The 15,739-nt window shown below is 40.5% G+C and overlaps 2 protein-coding genes across 10 annotated transcripts in view; one reads left to right on the top strand and one right to left on the bottom strand.

Annotated features, from left to right (window-relative positions):
- EIPR1 (EARP complex and GARP complex interacting protein 1) overlaps positions 1 to 6,758 on the bottom strand; it is an 88,978-nt gene extending 82,220 nt beyond the window's left edge. Inside the window, exon 1 of one of the 2 annotated variants that reach the window (XM_074581771.1) lies at positions 6,597 to 6,758. In XM_074581771.1, the coding sequence (XP_074437872.1) occupies positions 6,597 to 6,638 (42 nt within the window). In that variant the 5' untranslated portion in view covers positions 6,639 to 6,758. The remainder of the gene's footprint in view (positions 1 to 6,596) is intronic. The other variant, XM_074581769.1, reaches the window with a different exon arrangement.
- Positions 6,746 to 15,739, top strand: part of TRAPPC12 (trafficking protein particle complex subunit 12) — a 53,567-nt gene continuing 44,573 nt past the window's right edge. For 3 of the 8 annotated variants that reach the window (XM_074581761.1, XM_074581765.1, XM_074581767.1), the window contains exons 1-3: positions 6,755 to 6,840; positions 7,526 to 8,742; positions 13,150 to 13,266. In XM_074581761.1, the coding sequence (XP_074437862.1) occupies positions 7,531 to 8,742; positions 13,150 to 13,266 (1,329 nt within the window). In that variant the 5' untranslated portion in view covers positions 6,755 to 6,840; positions 7,526 to 7,530. Of the gene's footprint in view, positions 6,851 to 7,525; positions 8,743 to 13,149; positions 13,267 to 15,739 lie in introns of all 8 variants that reach the window. The other 5 variants (XM_074581763.1, XM_074581768.1, XM_074581764.1 and 2 more) reach the window with 4 other exon arrangements.

The following is a 15,739-nucleotide window of genomic DNA, read 5'->3' on the forward strand; positions in this document are numbered from 1 at the left end:
ATAATAAAAACCTCTGAGAGAAAGAAATAGAACAGAGCCTGCAGAGAGAAGGGACCTTGACAACAGCAAGAGATGATCCAGAGGAACACAATTACAAACCTCAAAAAGATAAAGAAGGTTGGTTTAAAGTGCTTTATGCAACCATAATGCACAGAATCTCACACTTTGCTCATAAGTTCTCCTGAAACTTTCCTTTCTCCATGTCTTTTGAAATACCAGTCAAATACACAAAATCTCTTTTTTAATTAGACTTTTACTACTTAGGGCATTAACGGGCAAAGAAAAAAGGATCAGTACTCCTTCAATACATATTTTGTCTTGCTGATGCATTGCACTGGTTTGGTATCAGCAAACAAGAAAACATACACTGACCCCAACATTTGAATATTTGCATTAAGTGTAATACAATCAAAAGAATTTCTACAACCCACATGTCAGTTGAAATTCATACAATCAATCTGTACTAACAAGCAGTGAACTTGCAATACAAAATGTAAAGGATACGGTATTTGGCTTGCAGTCTCCAAAGCAGAATTTCAAGTTATTTGACCATCTGCTTATGCTTAAAACCAGAAATAGTATACTGCTACTTGGGAGGGTGGGAACAGAGAAGGGAAGGGGAAAAGGACTGGCTTTGCTGATGCCTCATTCTGGAGGCAAAATACAAGGGTTTTTTCCCCACCCCTAAAGAAGCCCTGGGCTGATAGTGTCATGAGTATTATTTCTGCCTTCTGGCATAATTTCAGTTTCCAAGTAGGTACACTTTGATTTTTACTTAGGTAGGACAGCCTTGTTCTTCCCACCACAGTAGATACCCTCTATCATCAACTGTAATAAGCTGCAGTGACTCTATGAGTGAAGAGGCTGGCAGCACACATGCCCAGGTGCCCTTTAGTGCTCTCAGACAGCTGCTTTCTCCAGGTCTTTCGCAGCACAAGAATTCCCACCACTAACATATTTAGTGCCCTGACCCTGTTCCAAAGACTGACAGATTCTGTAAACCCGCACAGTAACAAAAACAACCCTCACACAAAACCTTGCATCGCACAATCATCCTTAGAAATCCCACTTTCACACTGTCACTGTTCATTTACCATGTTACCATAATGGTAACAATCATCTTTTAATAGTTCCTTCAAGTTCATATAACTGTGTTTTCATTTTGACTTTAGTCTGTACTATACCTAACATTAAGAAGATCCTGCTAATTGCTTGAGGGTCCTAAAAGACAGTTTCCATCTAATCCACTTCATGTATTATGAGGATCTTTGGGGGATTATTTCAGAGAGTTTTGCCACTTAGCAATTTTTTCCCCCTAGTAGAACTTTAAAGCTAACAGTATGTTAGATTGAAGTTCCACAAGAACTCATCCCAACTGAAATGCTGCTCTCAAGAAGGATCCTGAAGAGAGAGACAGACAGGAAAACAAGTGAGAGAATAGACACTCAGCCTGGATTAAAATATACAGGATTGGAATTTATGGGGCAAGTAATCTTAGACTAGACAGAGGACCAAGACAAAAACTAGGAATTTCACTAAGACATTATCATGCAGTTTCTTGAACTGATTAAATTTTCAAAATAAATCCTCCAAAACCATCTCTAAAGCGATATCAAAATTATACCCTTCATTCTGTTTAGACCATTCTCTCTTATCGTACAAGAGACCAGAAAAGCTCTCCCAGTGAAGATGAGAGCTCCAGGGCCAGTAGGAGCTAGAGCATCCACACTTGCTCCACTCCCATACTCAGAGCACAGCTGAGGCTGAGGCAGCAGAGGTTTCCCCAAATACTGCACAAGGGGGACACATCATCCGATAAAGTCCCCTTTTTTCCCTCCTCCTAATAAATCTTCACCTGCCTTCTACTTGATCAAAGGTAGGTCAATCGAGGTATTCTCAATACATACTGATATTATACATACATACATGTCATATGAGAGCTGAGACCGATCTATTTCGGTTGTTATTTTGCACTGTTTTAAGACTCTTAGAATAAGAAATACATTTGGCTTTATGGAAAGTTTCGTCTTACTCTTGAAAACACGCAAGAAAGTCCTAAAAATCAATAGTCTCTGTTCAGATTCATAAAACCTCTTAATAGCTAACTGACAATACAGTATGGGCCAAGTATTGCTTATTCAATAAGCACAACAGGACCACAATGCACTAAACAAACTCCGACAAAGCATTAGTGCACTTTTTTTAAGCCTGCTTCAGCCAGACCCCATCTCAGGGTGCAGCTGGAGTTGCCCTTGTGTAGTACGGCCCTGCGGTCAGCTAGCAGGCTTTCTGCTGTCCTTCCCTCTTGCTCCTTATGCTTCTCCCTTGCGAATCTGTGTATTTTTGACATGTAACATGCAGTAGGGATATCTGGCATTCAGGAGTATTTGGCTGAATTTCAGCTCAGTATTGTGGTATCCCCAAAATCCATTAAATATGCCAAACACATGCTCCATAATTATCACACTCTGGAACAAGCAATATTCCTCCTCCTTCCCCCTATGATGCTGGCTAGCTTCTACGTGCCTTTAAACAAGCAAGATGTAGGCTGTCCCCTCAAGAATCACAGTTGGCACTGCAACTGAGCCAAACACCTCTTCTGGAAAGCACCCCTCCATACACTTCTTTTCCAGGGGTATAAGCATCATCCAGTCAACCTTAAACTAAAGCCAGTACAGTATTTCCAGACATTTTCCAGGCATTCAGTAGTGCTTATACACCTACTCAGAACATCACTGTTCAAACACTCAAAGAATGGGATAGGGAAAATTGTGAATACTTGAAAATGAAGCCTTATTCAACACAGGGTAAACATACTGTATCCTCCAGGTTAGATAATAAACATAGGTCAACTCTACACTGGACAAGCAATAAGTATGTAATTTCACTGACAAAAAATAGCACTTAGCAGTACCCTTGGGACCCCACTTACCACATTCTCATAATTCAGGATACTGGTGAAGCCTATCAAGGTTCCTTTTAGAAGAACAACCTTGTAGTATTGAAATATTGTGCAGTTACTGCTGTTTCCCTGTATCCATCATCATGATCCACAGTCACACCACTCGGTCCTCAACTTAAGCAGCATCTCGCATTTTCACTCACCACCTGTTCCCCTGTAATTTTCTCATTTTCACTAGAGTTGGATGATCAGAGCAACTATGGTGGGATATTGTCTTTAAAAAAAGTCACAAAAAGAATCACTCATCCTAAAATTCACACATATTTCGTATGTCTCTACAATGTTCATATGGCTCACAGACACACTGAAGAGATAAAAAACCCACCCTGGGAAACTACAGTTTTTGGGTTATATGAACTTTATAAACAGCAGAAAGAGTTACAGATGTCTAGTAAAACAGGGGAACTGATCAGGTCAAAACATTAACTAATCATGCAGAAAACTGACTTCATCATTAGTTTTAATCTTGTTTTGCTGTTAGATGTTTAACTCCCCTCCCCCCAACCCCAGCTAAAAAAAAAAATCCCCAAACCATTTCTCACTGTTACAAGGTAAAACTTTTTGCACAGCAGTTACACATGCTAAGCAATTATACATGGCTGTATTGTTTGGGGTTTGTATCAGGGTTTGTATCTTTAATTTCCATTCTCATATGTTAGAACTGTGAGCGATGTGGTTCGTCTAAGTGAGACTTCCCTGTTACGCTAAGCCTTTTTTTGATGAAAACTGGATTCAAAAAGAGTAATATGTATTTGTTTATTATTCTAAGTTACGTTACTTATGCCGTTATATCAAAACACGTTTTACACATGAAAATGAACATAAATTGTACAGAAATCATTTTAAGTTAGCAGGTGGATAGCACCCTAGGAGGAATCAGCTTTATGTTGGGCCTGGCCACATTGGGTCAGATGGAAGGCATATCTGCACAAGTATGTTTCCTCTGGCAATGGCCACAGACAGATTCTTACTGACTACTGGAGCCACATGTAGCTTCTTAGTCTGCAATCCCTCATGTAGCTTCTAGATGTCACGGTTTTGTGACATATAATTTTTATTCATAACAAGAGTAAGAAGATCCCTCCCTCTTTTTAAATACTTTATCCTTTCATATCTCAACTTTGAAGAAGCTTGACATAGAGCTGAAGTAAAGATTGGAAATAACGAAAAAAAACCCAAAACCCAAACATAAGAAACACCAACAAAATTGTTTAAGCCAGGCTGAAAAATTTGTCTGAAGAGATGCTTTCAGTCACAGTGCTTCTGATACACACTGGAAAAAAGCAGTTGTGATGATGCAGCTAGCCATTACTATCTAGCAACGCAGAAGACGCCATGCTTAAAAAGAATAATAATCTTTCTTACTAGACCTGGAGACGCAAGTTGGAAAAAGCATACCAGTTTTAGGTTTAAATGTCTCCACCTGAGCCTTTTTCAGAAAGCACAGACATGCAATTAGTTTTAAAGCCACACTGGTAGTTAATGCAGATCAGAAATAGAACCTTCATCTCTATGCTCCTTTTCCGACTTAGCCATAAACCATCCTTTCTTTCCCCACTTTCTCTCTAAATGATCTGTATTAACTGTAATTCCCTTGGATTACAGCCACTCTCTTAGCACTTTTGCTTTATCCTCCCACCAGACAGCCCTGTTACACACTTTGCAGGAAAGGAGAAGAGGTCTGTAGGAGATGCATGATTTGGGGAGGTCGGGGGACACAGATCCATGGGGGTCCCAGACAACACACAGACTTGCTTTCCAAAGTTCTTGAAGACTTATAGTTTCTTTCTAGTAGGTCATATATAATAGAATTTATTAAGTAAAGGATTTATACTTAAATCTCTTTTGCAGAATAGAATATAAGTTTATTAATTTTGAAGTAGGAGCTACAGCCACCTCTAGCCAATCACAAAAATATAGCATATTATCAGACTTCAGTAGATTTAACATTTAGTAAAGATGAATACTACACACTACCTCCTATACAAGAGAAAAACCAAGTATACAATTTGCTAAGGAGATCTATTGGTATAGTCAGTATTACAGAGCATACAACTCAGTAGCCAGGACACCAAAACCTGCTAGAAAGAACCTTCGTATATTACTTTCTATGAGCACTTTGGTAAAGGTGACTAAAAAAGAAAGTGCATGCGTACATATTTATATTAACACACATGATGAAAACATTGCTCTGTGAGCTGCAGATGAAACACAGCGCCTCCTATTACTGCTATAATGGCAACGATGATAAACCAGCTGTTGCCAAAGAGAACACGTAACAGCTGTTCCCTTACTGTGAGAACAAATCATAGAATGGTTCCATATTTTAGGGTCTCTCTCACCCATACCTAGGTGGTTATTCTCCCAGAACTTGTAGAAACTTTATTAACTGAAAGACCTGCATTGCTCTATTAAGATGATCAATAAGATCCTAAGTTAGATGGTCCAACAGCAGTCCCATCTCCATGTAGCCATGAACACCAATATTATGGACAGATTTCTCCAATGGAACAAATGCACACGCATGGAACCCACAGCAAGAGACCCCACAAACATCATAGAATCATAGAATTGCTGAGGTTGGAAGGGACCTTTAAGATCATCGAGTCCAACCTTTAGCCTACCCTGACAAGAGCCACTTCTAAACCATGTCCCTAAGTGCCCCATCTACCCTTTTTTTAAACACCTCCAGGGATGGTGAATCCACCACCTCCCTGGGCAGCCTATTCCAATGGTTAATAACCCTTTCAGTGAAAAAATGTCTCCTAATATCCAATCTAAACCTCCCCTGACATAACTTGAGCCCATTTCCTCTTGTCCTATCACTTGTCACCAGGGAGAAGAGGTCAGCCCCCATCTCTCTACAACCTCCTTTCAGGTAGTTGTAGAGGGTGATAAGGTCTCCCCTCAGCCTCCTCTTCTCCAGGCTAAACAACCCCAGCTCCCTCAGTCGTTCCTCATAAGGTTTGTCCTCCAGACCCCTCACCAGCTTTGTAGCCCTTCTCTGGACACGCTCCAACACCTCAATGTCCCTCTTGTAGCGAGGGGCCCAAAACTGAACGCAGTAAAGTAGCTTTACAGTTGGGTAGAACGAACTAAGATTTGCAACTCATCAGAAACCATTTCATGCCCTCGCCTCACAGAAGCTTTTTTTTTTTAAAAAAAAAAAAAATCTAAAAAGGAACAAACAACTAGAAGAATCTCTTTGAGTCTGCCCGTATTCTCCTGCCACCCCAGAGCAGGACGAAGACCTCTCCAGAGGTGGGCCAGGGACGGGTGACAAAGCAGGACTCCACCGGCCGAGCTGCCCACGGCTGTGAGGGGAGCGACCCCCGCCTTCGGCCCCTGCCCCCGCAGCGGCCCTGGAAACAGCAAGTTTTGGAACAGGGACCAACTCCTGGCCCCGGCTCAGCCGCTTTAAAAAGGCCCACCACCACCGGGCAGGTGCCAAGAACCACCAAGAGTCAGCGGTGCCACCGGTACCGGCTGAGGGGCCGCCGGTCTCCCCGACAGCGGGCCCCTCAGCCCGCCCCAGCACTCCCCTACCCACCACACCCCCAGCCCCGCAGCCGCCGCCTCCCCACAGGTAGGACCGTCACCCGCCAGCCCTCCTTCCGTCTCCCCCTGCACCCACCTGGAACTCCAGCCCATAGATCACCGGCGCATCGTCCTCCATAGCGGCCCCCCACACGGTGCGGCGCACCCCGCTGCCCCGCCACCCTTTCTGGCCCTCGGCGCTGCCCGTCGCTCGCCGCTTCCGGGAGGTGCGTCTGCGCAGGCGCGCTGCTGCCCGCCCCGGCCCGCGGCGCAGGCGCGGTGGGGAGCGGCGCTCGGCGCGGTGGCGGAGCGGGGGTGTCGTCGTCGGGCGCGGAGGTGAGGTGAGGTGAGGTGAGGGGAGGCGAGCGGAGCGGAGGGGAAGAAGAGCCGAGGGGAGGGCGGCTGGCGCGGTTGCTGTGCTGCCTAAGGGGCGCCCGGGTGCTGAGGCAGCCTCGGGGCCCCGGCCCTGAGGGAGAGGGGGCGGCGGGCCCCCCCGGGCTGCGCCGGGCTGAGGCTGTGAGGGAGGCCGCGCCCAGCCCCGCCACAGGGCGGTCAGGGCCGCGGGGACCCCGCGGTGGTGGCGGAGGCAGGGCCGCTCTCCGGGAGCCCGGGGCGGGTGGCGGAAGCGGCGGTGGCGGCCCGCACCCTGCGCGGGCGGCCCCGGGCTGGGCACCCCCCGCTGGTGACAGCTGTCAACCGCCCTGCCCTGTCCCGTCCTTAAACGGGGACCGAGCTGGCCTTTGCGAGTGGAAGAGCAAATACCGTTTTGTCTTCGTTTGGTGGGAGGTATTTGCTCTTCAGTCCCAGTATTTTTGTGATGGGAAAAAAGGATAGAGAAGACTGTTTTAGGAATTAATTTATTCTGTGGGTAGACATTAAATGAAAGATGTGAAATGGTGAAATTACTATACTTTTAAAGCAAGAATTTCAGTATTTTTGTGGTACTTAGGGGCTTCGGGGTGACACCTGAGGAATACCTAAGTAATAAAACTAATACTTGTTTTGGTGGGATTTTTCCCTCTTCAGCTACCATGGAGAATAATGAAAGTAATGCTAAGGATGCGGAGAGCACCTCGGATGAAAACGACAGAGGAGACATAGTTCAACAGAAAGCTCAGGAAGAAATTCTCTTTCATGAGGAAACTATCGATCTTGGTGGAGATGAATTTGAGTCTGAAGGGAATGAAACCGTGTCAGAAGATTCAAATAATTTTGTAGATAAACTTAATGAACAAATGATGGAGAGTGTCATTATTTCAGATTCTCCAAACAACAGTGAAGATGACACAGGTGAACTTGGTTGTCTCCAGGAGATTGTAGAACAAATGGAAGCTAAAGATAATCAAAAAACACAAGCAGAAGTGGATAAAGAAGAGTTTTTAAGTAACGAGAGTGAAACTGAACACGAAGAAACCCCGAAAGACATTTCTGAGATTGGAACAGATGATCAGGCATCTTTAAAGGAAGAATTAATTCAGGAAGCAGTGAAGGAGGAACCAAAGTTGGGAAACAACATTCCTGTTGAAACAAAACCAAATAATATTGATGAAAGCAAGCCTGAGGACCAGATATCATCACCCAATACTAGCAAACAGTCTTCAGACCCTGAGCCTATTCCTGTGTGTACCATCTTCAGCCAAGCAAACAATGTTAATACCCAGCAACAGTTGTTCCTACCTGACGGTTTTGAGCCTCAGATGGTAAAATCTCCCAGTTTTAGTAGTATAATTGAGACACCAATGAAGTCTAATCCACAGATGGTTCAACCAAGTCCTAGTTTAAGCAAGTTCTTCGGTGATAGCGTTAACACTAATACTTTAGCCTCTGATTTTTTTGATTCATTTACCACATCCAATTTTATTTCTGTTAGTAATCCCAATGCAAGCTCTTCAGTTCCAGAACAAATGTCCTCCCTGTCTAATGGTGGAGACAGTTCTTGTGCTTCATCTAACCCTACTTTCTCTGTGCAAAATGGGAGGCCTGAAGCAGGTGGTGCTTCATCGTCTCTAGAAATAACTCAGTCCCCCAAGCCATTCTCACAAATCCAAGCTGTTTTTGCTGGGAGTGATGACCCGTTTGCCACAGCTTTAAATATGAGTGAACTAGATAGAAGAAATGATGCTTGGCTTCCTAGTGAGGAAACCAGAAATGTTCTAATTTCAGTTGCCACACAACAATACAGCACCGTGTTCATAGATAAAGAGAATCTCACCATGCCTGGATTAAAATTTGATAATATCCAGGTAAGAGTCTATGATTGTATCTCAGTGTATGAATATATTTTAGAAATACTATATAAGAGCTGTACAATAATCATACTGGTTCATATTGTTGCTGATAGTCACCTTCTGTGTATTACTTCAGTCCTTATTAGAAAATGTAATGTTGCTGCCTACTTGTACGCGAAGGGGCTAAAACCAGATCTGTTCTGTTCATAGTGAAATTTGTCGTGTATTTTGAAAACCAGTGTTCACAGTTTCCACAGAATCCAAAGCTGGTTGTATTTTTGTATTTTTAAGTAGGTTGTTTCTGGTCCTCCTAGTTAGTAAGATAAAGCTCATGTTTGGAATACATGCAAAATCAGTATGCTGTATTACAAAGTCTGAAAGCTTTGTTTGCTTGTGGAATTCACTGTTACAGCCAAGTGGGAAATAACACTTCACTGATGTTCACAGTACTGTCAATAATATCAACACTGACTGAAATTGCATCATTTGTATCTTCCCTAAGCAGTGGAAAGGTATAACCTGGAGGAAGAATGTGCTGGAGCAAACAAGCTACTGTGAAGGGATAATCCCAAACTTAAATGGAAAACTTCAGATGGGTTTCTACTGATGCTTTTCCCTTAAGGATCTCATTTCCTTCTCTTCTATCAGAGTTCCCAACTAGTGAGAAGGCATAAAGGGTTTTTTCAGAAGTTGAGAAATTTCACTTGGATCTATTCACTGTTTCTTGTGAAGGAATTTTATCCTGGGTGCTCAGCCAAGGCTAACTATCATAATGGAAGTTTTTTTCTTGAAACAGGCTAATCGTACTCTTTCATATCTGTGTCTCTGGAGTAACTTCCCAATCTGCAGGAACTATCAGAAAAGTTTCTGGAGTCAATCAGGTGCAGATTTGTAGCTGAATTATCGACAAATCTTAGATTTCTGTCATGAGCAAGAAATGATACCAATTTTAGACATACTTCATGGGTTAGCTTTATCTTAAAACATTTGTTTGGCATCACAGAGCCCAATAGTGAGCGTGAAAGAAAACACTGTAATAGGAAGCTACTCCTTCTCCACTCTTTCTAAAAAATAAATGGAAGGGTCCTTCCCATCTTTCCCAAAAAGTCCCCTAAACCTCGATGAGTAATTGAAGAGTGTATAGTATTTCTTTCGTGACAGCTAATGGGAGGGACAGAAGGAATGATCCCTTCCGCAGGCCCCAAGGATGACAGCCTTATTGTAGGCCTCCTTTTTCACTATAATTCTCTTTCGCCTTCCTCAATCCAGTCAAGGATTAAAGGCTATTGTGTGCTGATGATTCCCTGAATCTGGGCATATATGCAGATCTACCATTTAGTACGTAATACAAAATGAGATGTTATGGCATCATCCATATGATGTATTTCTACAGTAAGACCTGATGTAAAATCATCAGTGCAATTAAAAGGGATTCCTGCTGCTTTCTTCATTGATTATAATTTATAAACAGTCACACAGGCATGTCAGCAGGGACAGTTTTGGAGTGCTTTATGTTTATACAACTTTCCTCACTTATAGTTACTGCTTTTCAGTGGCCTGAATGTGTGCCTTGACTGACCTGACATCCCCTAGCTTGGTGTCATTGTTCCATATGCTTCTAGTACTGCAAATTGTGTATGTAACTGAAACTATAATTGTAGAGTACTTGAAGTGCTAACTGAAACATTGTGTGAGGTGTTTTCAATGTTAAATCAGCTTCTAACAATGGTCATTAAACTCTTGGCATGAATAGTTTGCTAATGCTAAATGTTAATGCAAGGTGTTAAACCAAACTGCATGCAGTTGACAGAGAACTTAGTTGAAAAGTGCATTTACAGTGAACTGTAAGTGTGCTTCAGGGAAGCACTGAAATTTTGTATGATGTATATTTGAAAAGCTCGGTACTTTCTTTTTTTCTCTGCTCACTCATAAAGTGTTTGTTCTTATTACCAGTGTGTTGTCTTAGAAGTTAAATGGATAAATCACACCAAGAAAAACACTAAATGTTCTTGATTTCAGCTGTGTGGTACTTCTTGCTGATCATTCAAGAAACATTATTTTTAAACTATCTTGTATTGCATATGTTACAGATTACCTGTACCTGTGCTCTCTGAGTGTGGGAACATGTTGGAGTACTGCTTTTTATGCTCTTTCCATTATGCTTTTCTTCATCAGTTACTGTCTGGTGTCATTATGTCCTTTGCTTTATTACATTCATTTGTAATGTTGGGGGGGGGATTAAAAATTCTTTTGTATTTATGTCATTTTGCACACAGTCTTTTCCTAATCTTTCAAACTATTCTGTCTGAAAGGTGAAAATCTGGTTTATTTGTAGGATAGGTGACAGCATTAGAGGTAAAAACTTACCATGTAGTGAAACGGTAGTTGCAGTCTCATTCCTCAAGAAACTAGACAGAAAACACAAATATATTTCCTATAACTGTCCATGTGGAAAGTGCAAACAGTTAATATCAGTTATCTTTATCGTAGCTAAGCTTTACTGTGTTTTATGCAGCTCACCTTTTTTTTTAGGCAAAAAGCTTTGTAACTTGCTTTCTGTGCTAACAGCTTCCTGCCTCAGTTCTTGATTATTCTTGATATTCCTTTAGAGGGATTTTTGCAAATATTCCTTTGTATGCTTACATTTTTGCATAGTCACTTTCTGCTTTAACGTCTTAAATATTGCATACCATTCTAGTTAACACAGATCTGAAAAGATATAATGGAATTAAAACAAATTGGAGAGAGAGGAGGGATGGTGAGGAGTGCAGAGGTTCTCTCTTGTGAGTGGTAGCTAAAAGGAAGAGGATCTTTTGACTTAAAAGAGCAATAATGATCTAAAATTCATAAAGAAATTAAGGCAAAAGGTTTTATTGCAAAGGAACAGTTGAGTAATAAGCATAACAAAAGCAGTTACTGTTCTGCAGCCCATGTAACTGTATAAGTTGTAGAATTCATTGCCCTTGGATGTACTTTTGTTGAGAAAAACACATTGAAAAATGTGCAAGAGAAATGTCATAGGAGGTACATCTATCAGTGGGTGTTTAAAAATGGTAGGCATATATGTCCCCTGACACAGGTGGATCATGAAGTTTTGTCTGCTTTAAGTGGGGAAAGACCAGTATGAGCTTATTCTGTTTCTTACGCCGTTTCTGTGAACATTTGCTATTCACTGACAGGACGGTGAACCAGACAGATCTTTACTCTGTATGAATGTGGGTTATAAATTGCTTTCTGTTTAAAAACAAAAAGATAAGTATGTTGTTAATATAGTGCTGATGATTTTTCTTTTTTTTTCTAGATGTTTGCTTTTCGAGATTAAAATTTCTAAAAACATAAGATTAGCAAAAATCTTACAGAAATAATTTCTGTACCTGCTTTTGGCACGTGGTAACTTCTGATGCCGTAGGGGATTCTCTTGTATACAGTAACGTGTACAGTCCCAGCAAGATTAGGACTCCCCCCCCGTCCTACACTCTATTGGCAGATGTGGTACCTGAAGAGTGTGCAGACAGTAGGAGCACAGTTTTAAACATCTGCCAATGTGTGGTCCACAGTTTTTCAATAGCTGCTTGACGTTAGGCTTGAATTTCCTGATTACCTGTTGAAAATTTCTAGTACACAGAACCACGAGGTTCTCTACACAGAAGCCAACAGACAGGAAGGCAAAGAAATTGATAGTTGAACAAAGACTAGAAGGGGAAGTTGAGGCAGAGAGGGTGCCATATACAGTTATTCAGTTTATTGCTAGCAAAGCTGCAAATAGAACCTGGATTTGGGCACTCTTCCTCTTAGCTGCTCTGTGTCATAAAATGTAGAATTCATCTTGTCAAACTTTAGAAATCTCTTTCAAATGTCTCTGTCACAACTAGTCTCAAGTCTTTAAATTACTGAGCTCAGATAACCCAATTTCTCTGACTGATTCCTGCAATTAATTCTTTTGAAATTAAGAATACTTGTTGAAGGGTTGCTGTTTACTTGGCTTTATGATCTCTCAAAGTTTATTTTCTGTCCATATTTAGGACTAGCCAATTGTGCACATTTTATCATCAGTCAGTAGATTGCAACTTTCAACATTAATATCCATTATAAAAATCTGTAAAACTTACTGTGTTTTGTAAGGTCTTTGAAGGACAATAATTTGAGAAGCAAGTAAGCCTGAATGTTTCTATGCTAACTGAAACCTGAACATTAAAAAAAAGAATATAGCAAATAACATGAAGTAAATCTAAAAGTTTTCATTAAAATGCTGTAAATATATATGCATTTATATTCATTCCACACAAAAAGTACTGGAAAACAAGCATTTCTCAAAGGGGAAAAACTGTGTTGCTCAGCTTTAAGTCAAGATTTCATTTTGCTAAAATAATGTTTAAAAGTGTCTTGTTATGTTTCTTCTTTTTCTGTTCCATGAACACCAAGGGAGATGCAGTGAAAGACTTAATGCTTCGCTTCCTGGGGGAGCAAGCTGCAATGAAGAGACAAGTTTTAAACGCCAACTCTGTGGAACAGTCATTTGTAGGCTTGAAACAGCTAATTGTAAGTAACAATCTTCATAATTCAATATATATTAAATACCATGCTTCCCTCGGGATAATTGGGAGCTATTGACTGTGAAGAGCAACTAAGAACCACAACCCTTCATATCAGTCTATTCATGATCCTACAAAACTATTAGCCAAAGTCCAGTGGTTTTTTGTGGGAATGATGTTGTGTTTTAAACAATGCAGTAAACATTTTTTTTAATATGCAAAGTTAAAAAAAAGGTAATTTTAAGCTACTGAGAATTTCCTCAGCTGTTACTTTTTATGTAATATAGATGGTTGCAAACCAGATTTTAATAGCTTTTTTGTTTATCTGCATATGTTATTTATATTTTCACTTAGAGAGTTTGGAGGGGGGGGAACGGACGGAAATCTTATTAAGAAATCTTGTCCCCATCAGAGTCTAAGCAGGAAAAGCCTTTTTCCGAACTTCCCTTTCCTTCTTCCAGAAGAGGAGTTTTGATGCATGGGAAATCTTTTTTTATTTGGCCTGGTAGCTGTGTCCATGCAAAATGTTATTCTGTGCTGCAGAAAATCTTGTACCTTTAATACAGTGCTGCCACTGATGCTGTTTTAGCTTTGAGTGTGCTCTTAAGCTCCAGAAGAGCAGTCGTAAGGCTTTTAGGATCAAAGCAGAGAAGATAAGGAGGCAATCTGCAGTTGTCAGATTTTTTTGCTACCTGTAGCAGGTTTTTTTAAAAAACTTGCCTTATTAGAAGGGGTTTTTTTGATAAAATTGCAGCCATTCAGCCAGAAATCAGGATGTTCTTCAGTTTTCAAGGCTTCCAATCATTAGCTGTTGGTTGTTCTTAGAGTATGCAATATAACTATTTCTCAGTTTTTTTTGCAGAACTGTTTCTTTTTATGATAAGAATTAGTTTTCTGGTGGTTTTTTTTTCCTTGCAAACATTACTGTTTTTTTCTGAAATTCTTAATGTGGAAAATTTATTTCTGATTGGCAGCAGTCTTAAAGGTAAAAGGTATTTCAGACTTGGGAACATTAAAATCCCATGCTAGATGATATTAATTAAAAATATGTGTGCTTTTTACTGTTACATACACAGTAGGCCAGAATGGCACGTATTAAGTGCTCTGTTATCAGCCACCAATTTTACATTCTTTATGAGTGAATTCCGGACCACATATGTTCAGTGAGTATATCTTCTCATGCAAAGAGCCACTTACAGGGAATATTTTCATTAACATCTGGATAAAAACTGGTGAAAATTGGAAATACTGCTTTGCAGTTTCCATAAAGTTAAGATTTTTTTTTTCCTTAGCTGTTTGTTTGGTATCCGTGTGAACCGCACATGAACATGAGAATTAATGACATCTTTTCAGTCACCTAATTCAATCCCCTGCAGCAACGGACAGCTACTTAAAAGAGTCTATTCCAAAGGGGTCCACAGTACAAAAGAGAAATGCGTAGAATTAGGATAGACTTCAGCTTCAGACTGTTATTTAGTTTTTTACATGTGAGCTGATGTCTGAACTCTTAAGTCAAAAACGATATAACCAGTACAGTTACTGATCACATCTGAATTTAGATGTGTAAATCTGAGATCCCATCTAAAAGTCTCAAAAATTGTCACATGCTGTGGGAAGGCATCAGTGGCAGCTGAAACCAGAAGTGAATGTTAAGTCCTGTTATGAAGAAATTTGTTAGGTTAAAAATTTCAGATGATCTTGGGTAAACTCAATCTAATTATGGGAAGGAAAGAAGAGGGGAAAAAAAGAAAACCAAAACTAAAAAATCACCCCCAAAAAAAGAGTATTCCAAGCCTGTTTGCTCCAGAGGAAGCAAGGATGCTCATTTGCATCTGGTTACTGTTTTAATCCTGTGTGAATGGGAAAAGCATGCTAAATGCTTCAGTATCCCAAAGCTTCATACCACAGGTCTTCAGCTGCAACTCTGGAGCTCCTCTGTTCTACCATACGATTGCTTCTGTTGGCTTATTTGGCAGTTTTAACAAATACAGATTGCTACTACTTCCAAGGCTATTCCAGAACTTCATTCCTTTGTTGGTTAATCAAAGGAATTCTAATCAATCCTCTCTCAAAATCTTTTTTTCTAATCAAAGATAAAGTTGTTTACAAAAATTTAAGTGTTTTGATCTCATGTTCCCTTTTAAGTCATTTTCTCTTCTCAATATTTGCTTCCTCTCCCCTGCTACTTTGTACAGGTAGACAGCAGTGACATTTCCACTTCTCAGATTTTCTTTTTAAAGGCAAAAATAACTCTTCTAGTCATCTCATCATGGATGTCTTCATAATCATCCTAGGAACTCTTCTCAGAATCTCTTCCAATTGAAGATAACATCTTTTTATTATCACTGTCTAGAACTCAAATACATTATATTGTAAGTTACATAACTTTCCATGTTAATGATTGTGTTTTACCTTTTCTGTTATTCTGATACTGTAAATCATCTGATCCCTGTTTAGTGATGTGGTCCTTCCATATATTG

Source organism: Larus michahellis, chromosome 3 (genome assembly GCF_964199755.1).
Source record: "Larus michahellis chromosome 3, bLarMic1.1, whole genome shotgun sequence".
NCBI lineage: Eukaryota > Metazoa > Chordata > Aves > Charadriiformes > Laridae > Larus > Larus michahellis.